Source organism: Hevea brasiliensis, chromosome 5 (genome assembly GCF_030052815.1).
Source record: "Hevea brasiliensis isolate MT/VB/25A 57/8 chromosome 5, ASM3005281v1, whole genome shotgun sequence".
In the NCBI taxonomy this organism is placed as follows: Eukaryota; Viridiplantae; Streptophyta; class Magnoliopsida; order Malpighiales; family Euphorbiaceae; genus Hevea; species Hevea brasiliensis.
Window position 1 is genome coordinate 78,363,971 of NC_079497.1, and position 12,040 is coordinate 78,376,010.

Consider the following 12,040-nt stretch of genomic DNA (forward strand, 5'->3'; position numbering starts at 1 on the left):
TGTGTGTTTCAGTGGAAAAGAACACAAAAAAAAAAACCCGAGGCGTCGAGTCAAGGCCAAGAGACGACTCGTATAAGGTTTGTGCACAACATAGAATTTCTGTAAATTTTCTTCTGCACATCGTTTTGAATGAATTGAAATATTGAATTGTGATATCATTGTCTTGAAATGTTTATTATGCTTTTAATTTAAATTGTTGAAAGTTTAATTTTATATATTTGAAATGGCATCAAATGTTTAGTAAATTGTTAAGATAGTTTTGAAACCACAGTGTCATGACCATATATTTAAATACCTCACTAGCACAATTAGTGGGGGAAATCAGTTTCGAATTTTGATTTCTTCTCTGGCTGAAGTGTTAAGGTGTATGCCAATAGAAGAAGAAAAAGAATGGGTTCCCATATATTTGAGCTAGCTAGTCTTGTGATGTGACTTCTCCTTAGCCTCTGGCTATTGAGATGATATTTGTTTTTAATGACATGATATAACTGTGTATTTTTATGAAATTTGTTTTGAGACTTTTGAAATGAAATTGTTTGGGTTAAAATCATATTTTGAATTTTATGTCTCATGTTCAGTTAAATTTTTGAATAATTATGTTTTAATTCTGCATAAAGATTATTTTAGTATGTTGTGCACCACTGAGTCCAAGTACTCAGCGATGGTTGTTATTGCTGTCGCAGATATAGAGACTAGAGGAGCAGCAGAGTAAGCTGCTGATGATTGAGGAGTTACCTGCCTTGAAGTCTATCGGGTACATTTTATACTCTGATTGTAAAAACTATTTTGATATATGTAAATGTATGTAACTGTATGGACATGTAAAATTGGTTATGAGCAGTTGTATAAAGTTTTATAAAGTTTGTAATAAAATTAGTTGGATTTTTCTAATGTAAATTTTGGATGAATGTAATTTGTTTTAACTGTAATGAAATATGAATGAAAGTATTTTGTTTTAATTTGAATGAAATTACTTAGTATTATTTTGGATGATATTGAATTGGAAATTGTTGTTTTGAAATTGGAATTTGAGAAATGATGTTGAAATTTGTTGTGGTGGATGTTGAAGTTGTTGAGTTGATAAGATAAAGCATTGGAAGTTTTTTTTTCAGGTATTTGAAGAACTGTTTTATCAAAATACAGACGGCACTCTGCCGAAATTTTTCTAAAATTTGCGAAAAAATAAAAAGGGACAAAAATTTTAACTAGTCTTTAAACTCTAATTAAATGTTTTAACACCTATTAGAAAATGCTCACCACTTCTAAAAAGTAAGAAAATGATTTTAAAATCCCTTGTAGGTACTTAATGAGTTATCAGTAGATGAAGTTCGGTAGTTCATTAGGTATTCTACGGGATCATGTTATGTCTTACAGAGGGGTAATGTGTGACAAGACCCTGCTCAGAAACCAAACACAAAATGACCTAAAATTGACTTGAATCCGAGTAACAACATGTTGGACCTGGAAAAATGATCATATGAACGGTAAATGTTCAAATAGGCATAACTCACATTAGGAAGCTCCAATTGAGCTGATTCTTAAACCCATGAAAAGCTTAGACATAGGAGGACATTTTATATGAAGAACTTAGAGCTAAATTCTGTCCCTAACCTAACCAATTTACTAGGCAAAATTAGGTCATCAAATCTGCCTGGACCAAAACTGACCTAGAAATTCTGGACTTCAGGCCACCTGACCAGTTGTGGCAAAAATACCATAACTCGGCCTACAAAACTGAAAATGTAGTGATTCAACCAATGTATGAGAGTCAGGGGGAGGAGAATGATCTCTTAATATATACTGTCCAACCAATGTCTAGTCCTCTCCCACAGCCTGTTCCTTCTGTCTCTAGGCCTACTCGACCTCCCGTTGTTCATGTTTATTCCAGGAGATTGAAGATTCCTGACTCAGATCCTCCACCAGCTACTTCGTTGAGAGATCCTATACCTCATATTGATCATGATTCTGATCTAGACTTACCCATTGCTCTTCGTAAAAGTAAATATTCATGTACTTACCCTATCTCTTCTTTTGTTTCTTATAATCAATTGTCTTCTTGTTCTCGGTGTTTTGTTACTTCTTTAGACTCTGTTCCTATCCCTAATACTGTTAGTGAGGCACTGTCTCATCCTGACTGGTGTGATGCTATGAAAGAGGAAATGGAGGCTTTGGATGCTAATGGTACATGGGAACTATTGCCTTTGCCCACTGGTAAGAAAGCTTTTGGTTGCAAATGGGTATTTACAGTAAAGGTAAATCCTGATGGTTCTGTGGCTAGGTTAAAAGCACGCCTTGTAGGATATGCTCAGACATATGGGGTTGATTACTCTGACACTTTTTCTCCTGTAGCTAAACTTATTTCTATTCGCTTGTTTATCTCTTTAGCAGCTACATATGAGTGGCCCCTGCATCAATTGGATACCAAGAATGCTTTCCTTCATGGTGATCTTCAAGAGGAGGTGTATATGGAGTAACCACCTGGGTTTGTTGCTCAGGGGGAGTTGGATAAAGTTTGTAGGCTTCAAAAGTCTCTTTATGGCTTGAAACAAAGTCCTAGGACATGGTTTGGGAGATTCAGTGAAGCAGTAAAGGAATTTGGTATGCAAAAGAGTAAGTGTGATCACTCAGTATTTTATAGGCAATCTAAGACTTGTCTAATTCTCCTGGTAGTCTATGTGGATGACATTATCATCACTGGGAGTGACTCTGCAGGTATTTCATCTCTCAAAACCTTCCTCCAAACCTAGTTTCAGACCAAAGACTTGGGATTGTTAAAGTATTTCTTGGGTATCAAAGTTATGAGAAGTAAGAAGGGTATTTTCTTGTCTCAAAGAAAATATGTCCTCGATTTATTGACAGATATAGGAAAATTAGGTGCTAAGCCTTGTAGTGTATCAATGACTCCAACTTTACAACTGTTAGCAGGGGATAGTGAGTTGTTTGAAGATCCAGAGAGATACAAGAGATTGGTAGAAAAATTGAACTACCTTACAGTCACTCGTCCTAACATTGTTTATGCCGTTAGTGTGGTAAGTCAGTTTATATCTTCCCCAACTGTTGCTCATTGGGAAGCCTCGGAACAAATCTTGTGTTATCTGAAGGACGCTCCAGAAAGAGGTTTGCTATATGGTAATCATGGGCATTTGAATGTTGAATATTTTTCAGATGCCGACTGGGCTGGATCTAAGGTTGACAGGAGGTCAACTACTGGATATTGCGTTTTTGTTGGAGGAAATTTAATGTCTTGGAGAAGCAAGAAGCAAAGTGTAGTTTCTCGATCTAGTGCTGAATTCGAATATAGAGCCATGGCACAATCAGTATGTGAGGTAATGTGGATACTTCAATTACTAGATGAGACAGGTTTTAAGACCTCCCTGCCTGCGAAATTGTGGTGTGATAATCAAGCTGCTCTCCATATTGCTTCTAATCCGGTATTTCATGAGCAGACCAAACATATTGAGATTGATTGTCACTTTAGTCGTGAAAAGATTCAACAACAGATCATCTCAACATGACACATAAAAACTGGAGAGCAGTTAGGAGATATTTTCACAAAAGCTCTGAATGGAGCTAAGATTGACTACATTTGTAACAAGTTGGGCATGATTAACATCTATGCTCCAACTTGAGGGGGAGTGTTATGAAAAGTCAATCACTATATTATTTCTCTGTATATTCTGTATTCTGTATTCTGTATTCCTATTTAGGATTTCTTCCTAATTAGTAGAACACAATTATAAAAATCAATTGTATATATATACCCACGTACAGATTAATTGAAATCAAGGAGAATCATCTTTTTCTACATGAAGGAAGCACATAACTCTCCTTTTGCTACGCACCTTGGTGGAACCAAGATGTACAGAACTGTCAAAGAGCACTATTGGTGGATGGGTATGAAAAGAGATAAAGCTAGTTATGTATCTAAATGCCTAACTTGTCAGCTAATAAAGGTGAACACCAAGTACCAGCTGGTTTGTTACATCCACTGCTAGTACCTGAGTGGAAATGGGAAAGAATCACAATGGACTTCATGATAGGACTTCCGAAACACAGAAGAATCATGATGCAGTATGGGTTATTGTAAACAGATTAACCAAGTCTGCTCACTTTCTGCTAATGAGAATGGATTATAGCCTGAACAGATTGGTTAAACTGTACCTTGATGAGATAGTGAGGCTTCATGGAGTGCCAGTATTGATTGTATCAGATAGAGATCCATGATTCACTTTCAGATTCTGGGGTAGTTTGCAAAGAGCCCTAAGAACTATATTGAACTTCAGTACGGCATTTCATCCACAAACAGATGGCTAGTCTGAGAGAGTGATTCAAATAATAGAGGATATGCTACGGGCTTGTGTGATTGAGTTTGAAAGTAGTTGGGAAACACACTTGCCTCTAATTGAGTTCGCCTACAATAATAGCTACCAATCCAGCATAGAGATGCCTCCATAGGAAGCCTTGTATGGTAGGAAGTGCAGAACTCCTCTGTGTTGGGACGAAGTGGGTGAAAGGAAGTTAATTGGTCCAGAGATTGTTCAGCAGGCAGAGGAGAATATTAAGCACATCAGAAATAGACTCAAGGCTGCATCAGATAGCCAGAAATCCTATATTGATCTGAAAAGGTGAGATATTAAGTATACAATGAGTGAAAAGGTATTCCTCAAGGTTTCCCCTTGGAAGAAGATTATGAGATTTGGCAGAAGATTATGAGATTTGGCAGAAAGGGGAAATTGAGTCCTCGCTTTATTGGACCATATGAGGTTCTGGACAGGGTGGGTCCTTTGGCATGTAGATTGGCACTACCTCCAGAATTAGGAAAGATGCATAATGTTTTCCATGTATCTATATTAAGGAGGTACAGATCAGACCCCTCTCATGTGCTACCTATTGAAGAGATTGAGGTGAATTCAGGCCTCACTTATGAGGAAGAGCCTATTGAGATTCTGGTATATGAGGTAAAACAACTGAGGAACAAGCAGATACCACTGGTGATAGTGCTATGGAACCATCATTCAGGCCAGGAAGCTACTTGGGAGCGCGAGGAAGATATGAAAAGACAGCACCCACAGCTGTTCAGAGACTGACACCTGGTAAAATTTCAAGAAAATTTATTTTAAGGGAGGAAGAATTGTAACACCCCTACATGCATAGTCCTATAAATTTTACTGTTCCGGTGACCGGTGTCGGTCCGGACAGTCAAGAGGCTTAGAACCATCATTAAACCATTTAGAAAAGCCAGAAACAAAAATTAATAGCAATTACATAAAGGTTAAATGTAAATTAAAGAAAACAAGGCATAATGGGTTAAATGAGCCAAGGCCACAGCGATGGGTGACCAAAACGGGAAGTGACTGCGAAGTCAGTCGCTGCCCTATTTTCGAGTGGGACATTGTGACACCCTAGGCCTAAGAATTATTGCGAAGCTAAGGGTATTATGAAAACCACAGAAAAGAACCAAGAACTAGTTCAAATAATCAAATCAGGATTCCGAAAGTAATCAAATGTTACTAGGAAAACGAATCAGACCAGTAAGGGGCAATTTGGTCAATTCACCCTTAGAGGTGACTTTTGGCCTCAATGCCCAATAAAATGTAGAAAATTAAAATATTGAAAATTAAATTCAAAGATAAGAGGTGAGAGAGAAAAAGAAAAAGAAAAGGAAAAATTCAAAAAAGAAAAGCTTTATGACACCATGCATGACACAAGCATGATGCAATAATTTAAATTTTAAAATATTGAAAATTTTGAGATAATTTTTAACAATTATAAGACAAATTAAAAAAAAAAGAAAAAAGTGTCATCTTCTCCCAATTGCCGTCCCAACTCTCTCTCTCCTCTCACCCATTTTCCTCCATTTTCCTCCAAGGAAGAAGTGAATAATTGAAAAAGGGAAAAGCTACACCTAAGGTTAGTGTTGATTCTTCTACTTCTCTCTTTACAACCATACTTAGACACTTTAATTTAGTAGGAAATTGTTGAAAAATGGAACAAAAATGATAAGTTAAAGGACATAGTGAAATTCGGCCAGCCATGGGGGAGGTGTGATTGAAGTGAATTAAATGGAATTAAGTGTGTAATTAGGCTTAACTAAGTAGGTGAAGGTGATTTGTAAGCTTTAATTTGAATGATTTGTGCAAATGGGTGAATTAGAGTTCTTGGCCATTGAAAATTGGGAGAAAAATTGGGAATGGGAATTTGGGGAAATGGGGGAATTTGACCTAATTGAGACTTAAAATGGTCAATTGGTGTGAAATGAAGAGTGTTTGAATGGTTTGAATTGGAATGGAATGGTGAATGTGTAAGGGTCAATGCTGGCAACTTGACCCTTGCCCATTCAAATGAGTATAACTAGAAATTGATTACTCTAATTAGTGTGAGGCCAATTGGAGATGAAAATTAAGACCCAACGCTATAATTTTTATGTAGAAACCTTGCCCTAAAACTGACCTTAAGTTAGTGAAAAACTAGGTCAAATCCGGATTAGACACACTGCAACTGTATAAAACTGACCATATGAACAGTATATGTTCAAATGGTCATAACTTGGTGTAGAAAGGTCCAAATGACCTGATTTTTACACCATTGGAAAGCTATGACATAGTAATATAACTTTCATAAAGAACACAAACCCAAATTCTGTCCATAATTAAGTAAAATTGTCAACCAAAGTTGGTTGCTCAAAACTGCCAGAACCAAAATGGTACCCAAAATTCTGGGTTTTAACCAGTCCGGCCAGCCACCCTAGAAATAGCATAACTTGAGCTACAAAACTCCAAATGGAGTGATTAAAGAGGGAATTAAAGTTAAGACATTAAGGAGCAACTTTGATGAAGGAAAATTGGCCAAATTCCCACTGTAAAAAGACCAATGGAACAGTACAAGTAAGTGATCCAAAACTGAATTTTTGAAGTTTCACTTAGGGAGATTACAGCCATACAACCGGCTATGTTACATGGTAGTGAGTGTTGGGCACTGAAGGAATCGTATGAGTCTAAGATAAGAGTTGCAGAGATGAGAATGTTAAGGTGGATTAGTGGCAATACTAGAATAGATAAAGTCCGTAATGAGAGTATTAGAGAAAAGGTAGGAGTGGTGCCAATTGAGGATAAATTGAGAGAATGAAGATTGAGGTGGTTTGGTCATATGAAGCGTAGACATACGGAGGCACCAATTAGATAAGTAGAGCACATTAGGTTAGAGGATAGAAAGAAAAAAAGGGGTTGACCTAAATTGACTTGGAGGAGAGTAGTACAACATGACCTACAAGCATTACACATATCTGAGGATTTAACCCAAAATCGTTTAGAGTGGAGAAAGCGAATCCATATTTGGGCCCCAAATTTTTGTGATAAAGGCTTAGTTGAGTTGAGTTGAGTCACTTAAGGATATTAGAAATTCAATTGGCAATCAATGCCAACATAATTGTGACCCAAAATGTAGTATGTGGGTGCAATTACAGTTAACAAACCTATTTAGTATGAAAAAGTCAACATTTTGATCAATTGGTCAAATGAATAATAACCATCAACATACCACATACAAAGAGCTCAAAACTTAAGAGAAAATTATAAGAGAAATTTAGTATGCATATAATTAGTGTTGAATTAATTGTGGGAAATGGTTTAGATGAGTATTGAGATGTTTCTAATTTTGTGTTTCAATAGAAGAAGTGACCAGAAAGGATAAGGAAAAAGTGAGTCAAGGCCTAGAGGCGACTCATACGAGGTTTGCGCACAATAAATTTTGATTTATTATTTTCTATTAGAAAACTTGTTTAGATGTGCATTGCGAACTATTTGTATTAATTATGGGTTTCGAGAAATGCTGTGTTGCCCAATTGTGAATTGAAATTCGAAATGAAAATTTGCTTGATGTTTGAATGAAATGTTTGAATAACTTGATTTTGAATTGGTTTTGGATTCACACTTAGCATGATAGTATCATTATATTCCTCTTCCATTTATGGGGTTGAGATAGACTATTTTCCTCCCTCTCTGGCTTGCCAATTGAGGTTAAGATCGGATGAGTACTCATATAGCTAGCTAGCCACCTCCCTCATTGATTTCGATTAGTAGGGCTGAGATTGCTTTGTCGTGGTGTACAATACGGCATTGATCGAAAATTTTGTGTCATGATCTAAATTGTGTATGAATTGACAACAGTGTGATTTATAAATTATTTTGACAAAATGGTATTATAAAAGTTAACTTCAATCTCATGAATTATGATTGTGAAATGGTTTAAATATATGCTTATTGATGTATGTTTTGATATTCAATATCTTTAAATTTTTATTGTGCACCACTGAGCAAAAGTTACTCAGCGATGACTTTTATTTGTTATTGCAGATAAGGGAAAGGATAAAGCAGCAGAGTGAGCTGCTAAAGTGACAGGGGAGCTCAGTTGAGGATTTTGTATGGATATATTATTTATACCCTTATAATTTAATTTGATGTAAATATTTTTTGTTCATATGTATCAATTATACTAATTAAGCAATTGTACAGTAAAAATTGTAATGATATTATTTTTTGTTTTCCTTATTGTAAATTAAGACTTTAGTATGTAAATTAAATTAAATGAAATATAATTGATGTTTATTTCAAATGTGTTGAATTAAGAATTGATGGATATGGAAAATGTATTGAGTTTGTGTTGATGGAAATGAATTTGTGTTGAAATTATACTGAGTTGAGAAATGTTGGAATTGAAAATGAGAAAAATATATTGAAATTGCTTTCTTTTCAGGTCTTTGAAGAACTGTTTTCTTAAAATACAGCCGGCACTCTACCGAAATTTTTATAAAATTTGCGAAAAATAAAATTGACCAAATTTCTCACTTAAAATTTAAACTCCAATTAAAGGCTTTTAAATAATGCTTTAACATTATTTTACCATTTAAAATGAATTGGAATGATTTAAAATCCCTTGTACTGTATTTAATGAGTTATCGTTAGACGAAGTTCGGTAATTCATTTGGTATACTACAAGATCATGTTATGCCTTAAAGAAGGGTAAGGTGTGACAGCATGTCCGTTTATGTAGCCCTATGTTGAGAGGGTGAACCACGTAAATATTGGTGTTTTGTATATTTGCTTTATTTCTTTGCAGTTTACACACTTCCGCGATGCATAACAAATTAGTATCAGAGCATGGGAATGATATTGGTGAGTTTGGTTGAAGGTAGAGCTGCTACGATATGTAAAAGTCGCACATGCAATAATGGTAATAATGGATAGTTGAAATTGAAGTGGAGCTCTTGATGCAAAATGAAGAAGAATGATTACGTGAAAATTTTTTGAAAAAAGAAGCAAGTTACAGCCAAGATGAAAATTTGAGAGATTGATGATTTGAAGCGTTCAAGCTAAAGTATAGAGATGTGATAATTGAAGGCACCCAAGAATTTGAGGTATGCAATGGTTAATAGATTTTACGTCAAAGTAGAGATTGTTAGAATTATTACTCAAAATCCTAGTAAGATTTGAAGATACTTTTTCCTAATTTGAGTATGAGAAATATTCCTCAATAGGATAGAAGAATATTTCCTATATAAAGTAGAACTTTTATTTTAGTGTTATTCTTAAATTGAGTAGGACTCCTAATCAGATCAAGATTGAGGGAATTAACACTATAAATAGGAAAATGGTGGAAAGGGTCATTTGGCTTTCAGCTCATAGAGTGAGGCTATTGGCCATTGTAGAGAGGGGTCTGCCCATTGATAAGGGGCACTTGCCCATTGCAGTGGAGAGAGGCTTCGGTCTAAGGTGGAGTAAGGATATAGAATTCAAGAGGAATGGATTCTTGTCCATTGGTGAGAGGGCACTTGCCCATATAGTTGAAGGCACCATTTGTGGTGTAGTGTTGTAATAGTAAATATATTGGATTATGTCTAGAGAAGACTGAAATGGACTAACTAATATATTTACTATGAGTATTTTGATTTTATATGAGTCCTCTTGGGTCTAATTAGGTTAATGCTTGTAATGATGATTTATTATTGTTGATAGTTAAAGATAGCATACCCGCGGATGTAGCCCTATGTTGAGAAGGTGAATCACGTAAATATTAGTGTTTTGTGTGTTTGCTTTATTTCTTTGCAGTTTACACACTTCCATGGTGCATAACAAAGGTTTTGGGGCAGTTTAAAGTTGCAGGTCTACACCATAAACAGTACCCATAAACAGCATTTCAGGCCATATATTAGAGAACTTGACACAGATTAATGTACAATTTAGGGTTTCGATAAAAAGTTTCAAGGGTTTGACATGGATAAGAAAAGGGGAAATTACTATTTACCCTCTTAAGGTTTGAGACAATACACTAGTCAATCTCGGCCTTTTTAAAATTGCATAGTTATGTCAATAAAAAGATGAACGTTACCAAAAATTCATCCTCTGCTGACAAAGTAGTTTCAGTTATCTCAGGTTCTGCAGTTACAGCAGGCTTCAAATCGTCATCACCAATGGAGCGAGTGACCTGATTAGAGAAGTGAATTAATCAATCAGAGGAAGAAGAAAGAAGAAGAAAAAATGTAAACAAAACCTTCCAGTTGTAAAGCTGCCAACTTTTCCTATTCTGCATTAATTTCAAAAGAATTTTTCTTATTCCTTGGATCATAAAAAACTTTAATTTATAGTTTTAGTGAATTCTTTAACTATAGATATTGTTGTATAATTTCTTTGGCAGTGTCCTGTAGGGAAAACATTGCAAATTCATTGCCACAATATTTTATCATCTAACATTTCAGTCTATCTCATTTGTCATTGTAATTGCAGCTGATACCATAAAAAGTTGGAATTCCAGATATTTGGTCCAAAAATCAATTGGAATGTTCACCAAAATTATGCACCCATTTCTTTCTTTTCTTCCCAAAAACTCTGCAATTGAGAACCATTTAATTTTATGAAAATAAAGTTTGACACCAAAAGGAAATGGTAAATACTGATTAGCTGTTGCTAGTCTACAAATGGCAATCATATACAAAGGAATTACTGGTTTACAATCAGAAGCTGCATATCATTATTATCATACAAATTTTATTTCCAGTTTGAGCAATCCACCAGAGTTGTGGGTAAATGAAACTAGAGAAATAAAGAATTTGGATAGAAGTATAACATTTTATATAATAGGATGACAAAAAAATCATGAAAAGTGAAGAAGAAAACCTGGAGCGCAGCAGGACCAACCCTCCAAGTATCAACTTGCCATTTAACCTGTCCCCCTGCACTAATAACACGCTCCCTTTCCTCAAGACAACTTGCAACGTGATCCTAATATGTTAAAGTCAATTAGTTTCACAATATACCTAATAAGAAAACATAAGCAATAAAACAGAATTTGTTTAAACCAGTTCACCTCACCTTACTTAAAGGAAAGGCATGGCCAGCACGACACAAAATTGTCCTGCAATCACCAGCATTAGCAACAAAAAGCTTGTTTCTAACTATTAAAGCTGCAACAGCAGCGCATCCAGGATGCCAGTCTTTCTGAAGAACTCCCTTAAATTTACGGTGAGAATCGAGTTCATTTCGAAATGCAGCATCTGTACTAACAAATGCTTCAAATAATGCATCAATGGGACTGCATCCACACAAAAAAGTTAGTTACTTAAAGGACTTGTATCATGCGTATAAATGCTGAAAGAATAGTCCCCCAAAGAGGAACAAACCTTCTTATAGAAGCTAAACTCTGCAGAAATCCTGGCAAAGCCTGAACTGAAAACTCAGCTGCTGCTGCACCTGCATGCAATCCAGTCACAACTATACCATCAATATATAAAAATAGCATTAGAATTAAATGAACAAAACAGGCTGAGGAAGAATGAATGTGACACTATTAGGATCTTAGAAAACTTAGCAAGTCTTACATTCTCAGTTACCAACTTCCAGAAATTTTATCCATTGCCATTACTAACTTAAAACACCTAAAAACTAAACAAATGCCCAATCAACATGTAAAGGAATCCTTTTTTGCATGCCATTTCAGATAATAACAAGAGAAATGGCTAAACATGGTAGACCGATTCTTTGCACTGCAA

At 35.4% G+C, this 12,040-nt stretch overlaps 1 protein-coding gene across 5 annotated transcripts in view; it reads right to left on the reverse strand.

Annotated features, from left to right (window-relative positions):
- Positions 1 to 12,040, reverse strand: part of LOC110671955 (protein kinase and PP2C-like domain-containing protein) — a 54,807-nt gene that overhangs the window by 23,482 nt on the left and 19,285 nt on the right. For 4 of the 5 annotated variants that reach the window (XM_058147204.1, XM_058147203.1, XM_058147202.1 and 1 more), the window contains 4 exons: positions 11,672 to 11,741; positions 11,364 to 11,583; positions 11,169 to 11,273; positions 10,223 to 10,479 (listed from right to left, as the gene is read on the reverse strand). In XM_058147204.1, coding sequence (XP_058003187.1) covers positions 10,357 to 10,479; positions 11,169 to 11,273; positions 11,364 to 11,583; positions 11,672 to 11,741 — 518 coding nt within the window. In that variant the 3' untranslated portion in view covers positions 10,223 to 10,356. Of the gene's footprint in view, positions 1 to 10,222; positions 10,480 to 11,168; positions 11,274 to 11,363; positions 11,584 to 11,671; positions 11,742 to 12,040 lie in introns of those variants that run through there. The other variant, XM_058147201.1, reaches the window with a different exon arrangement.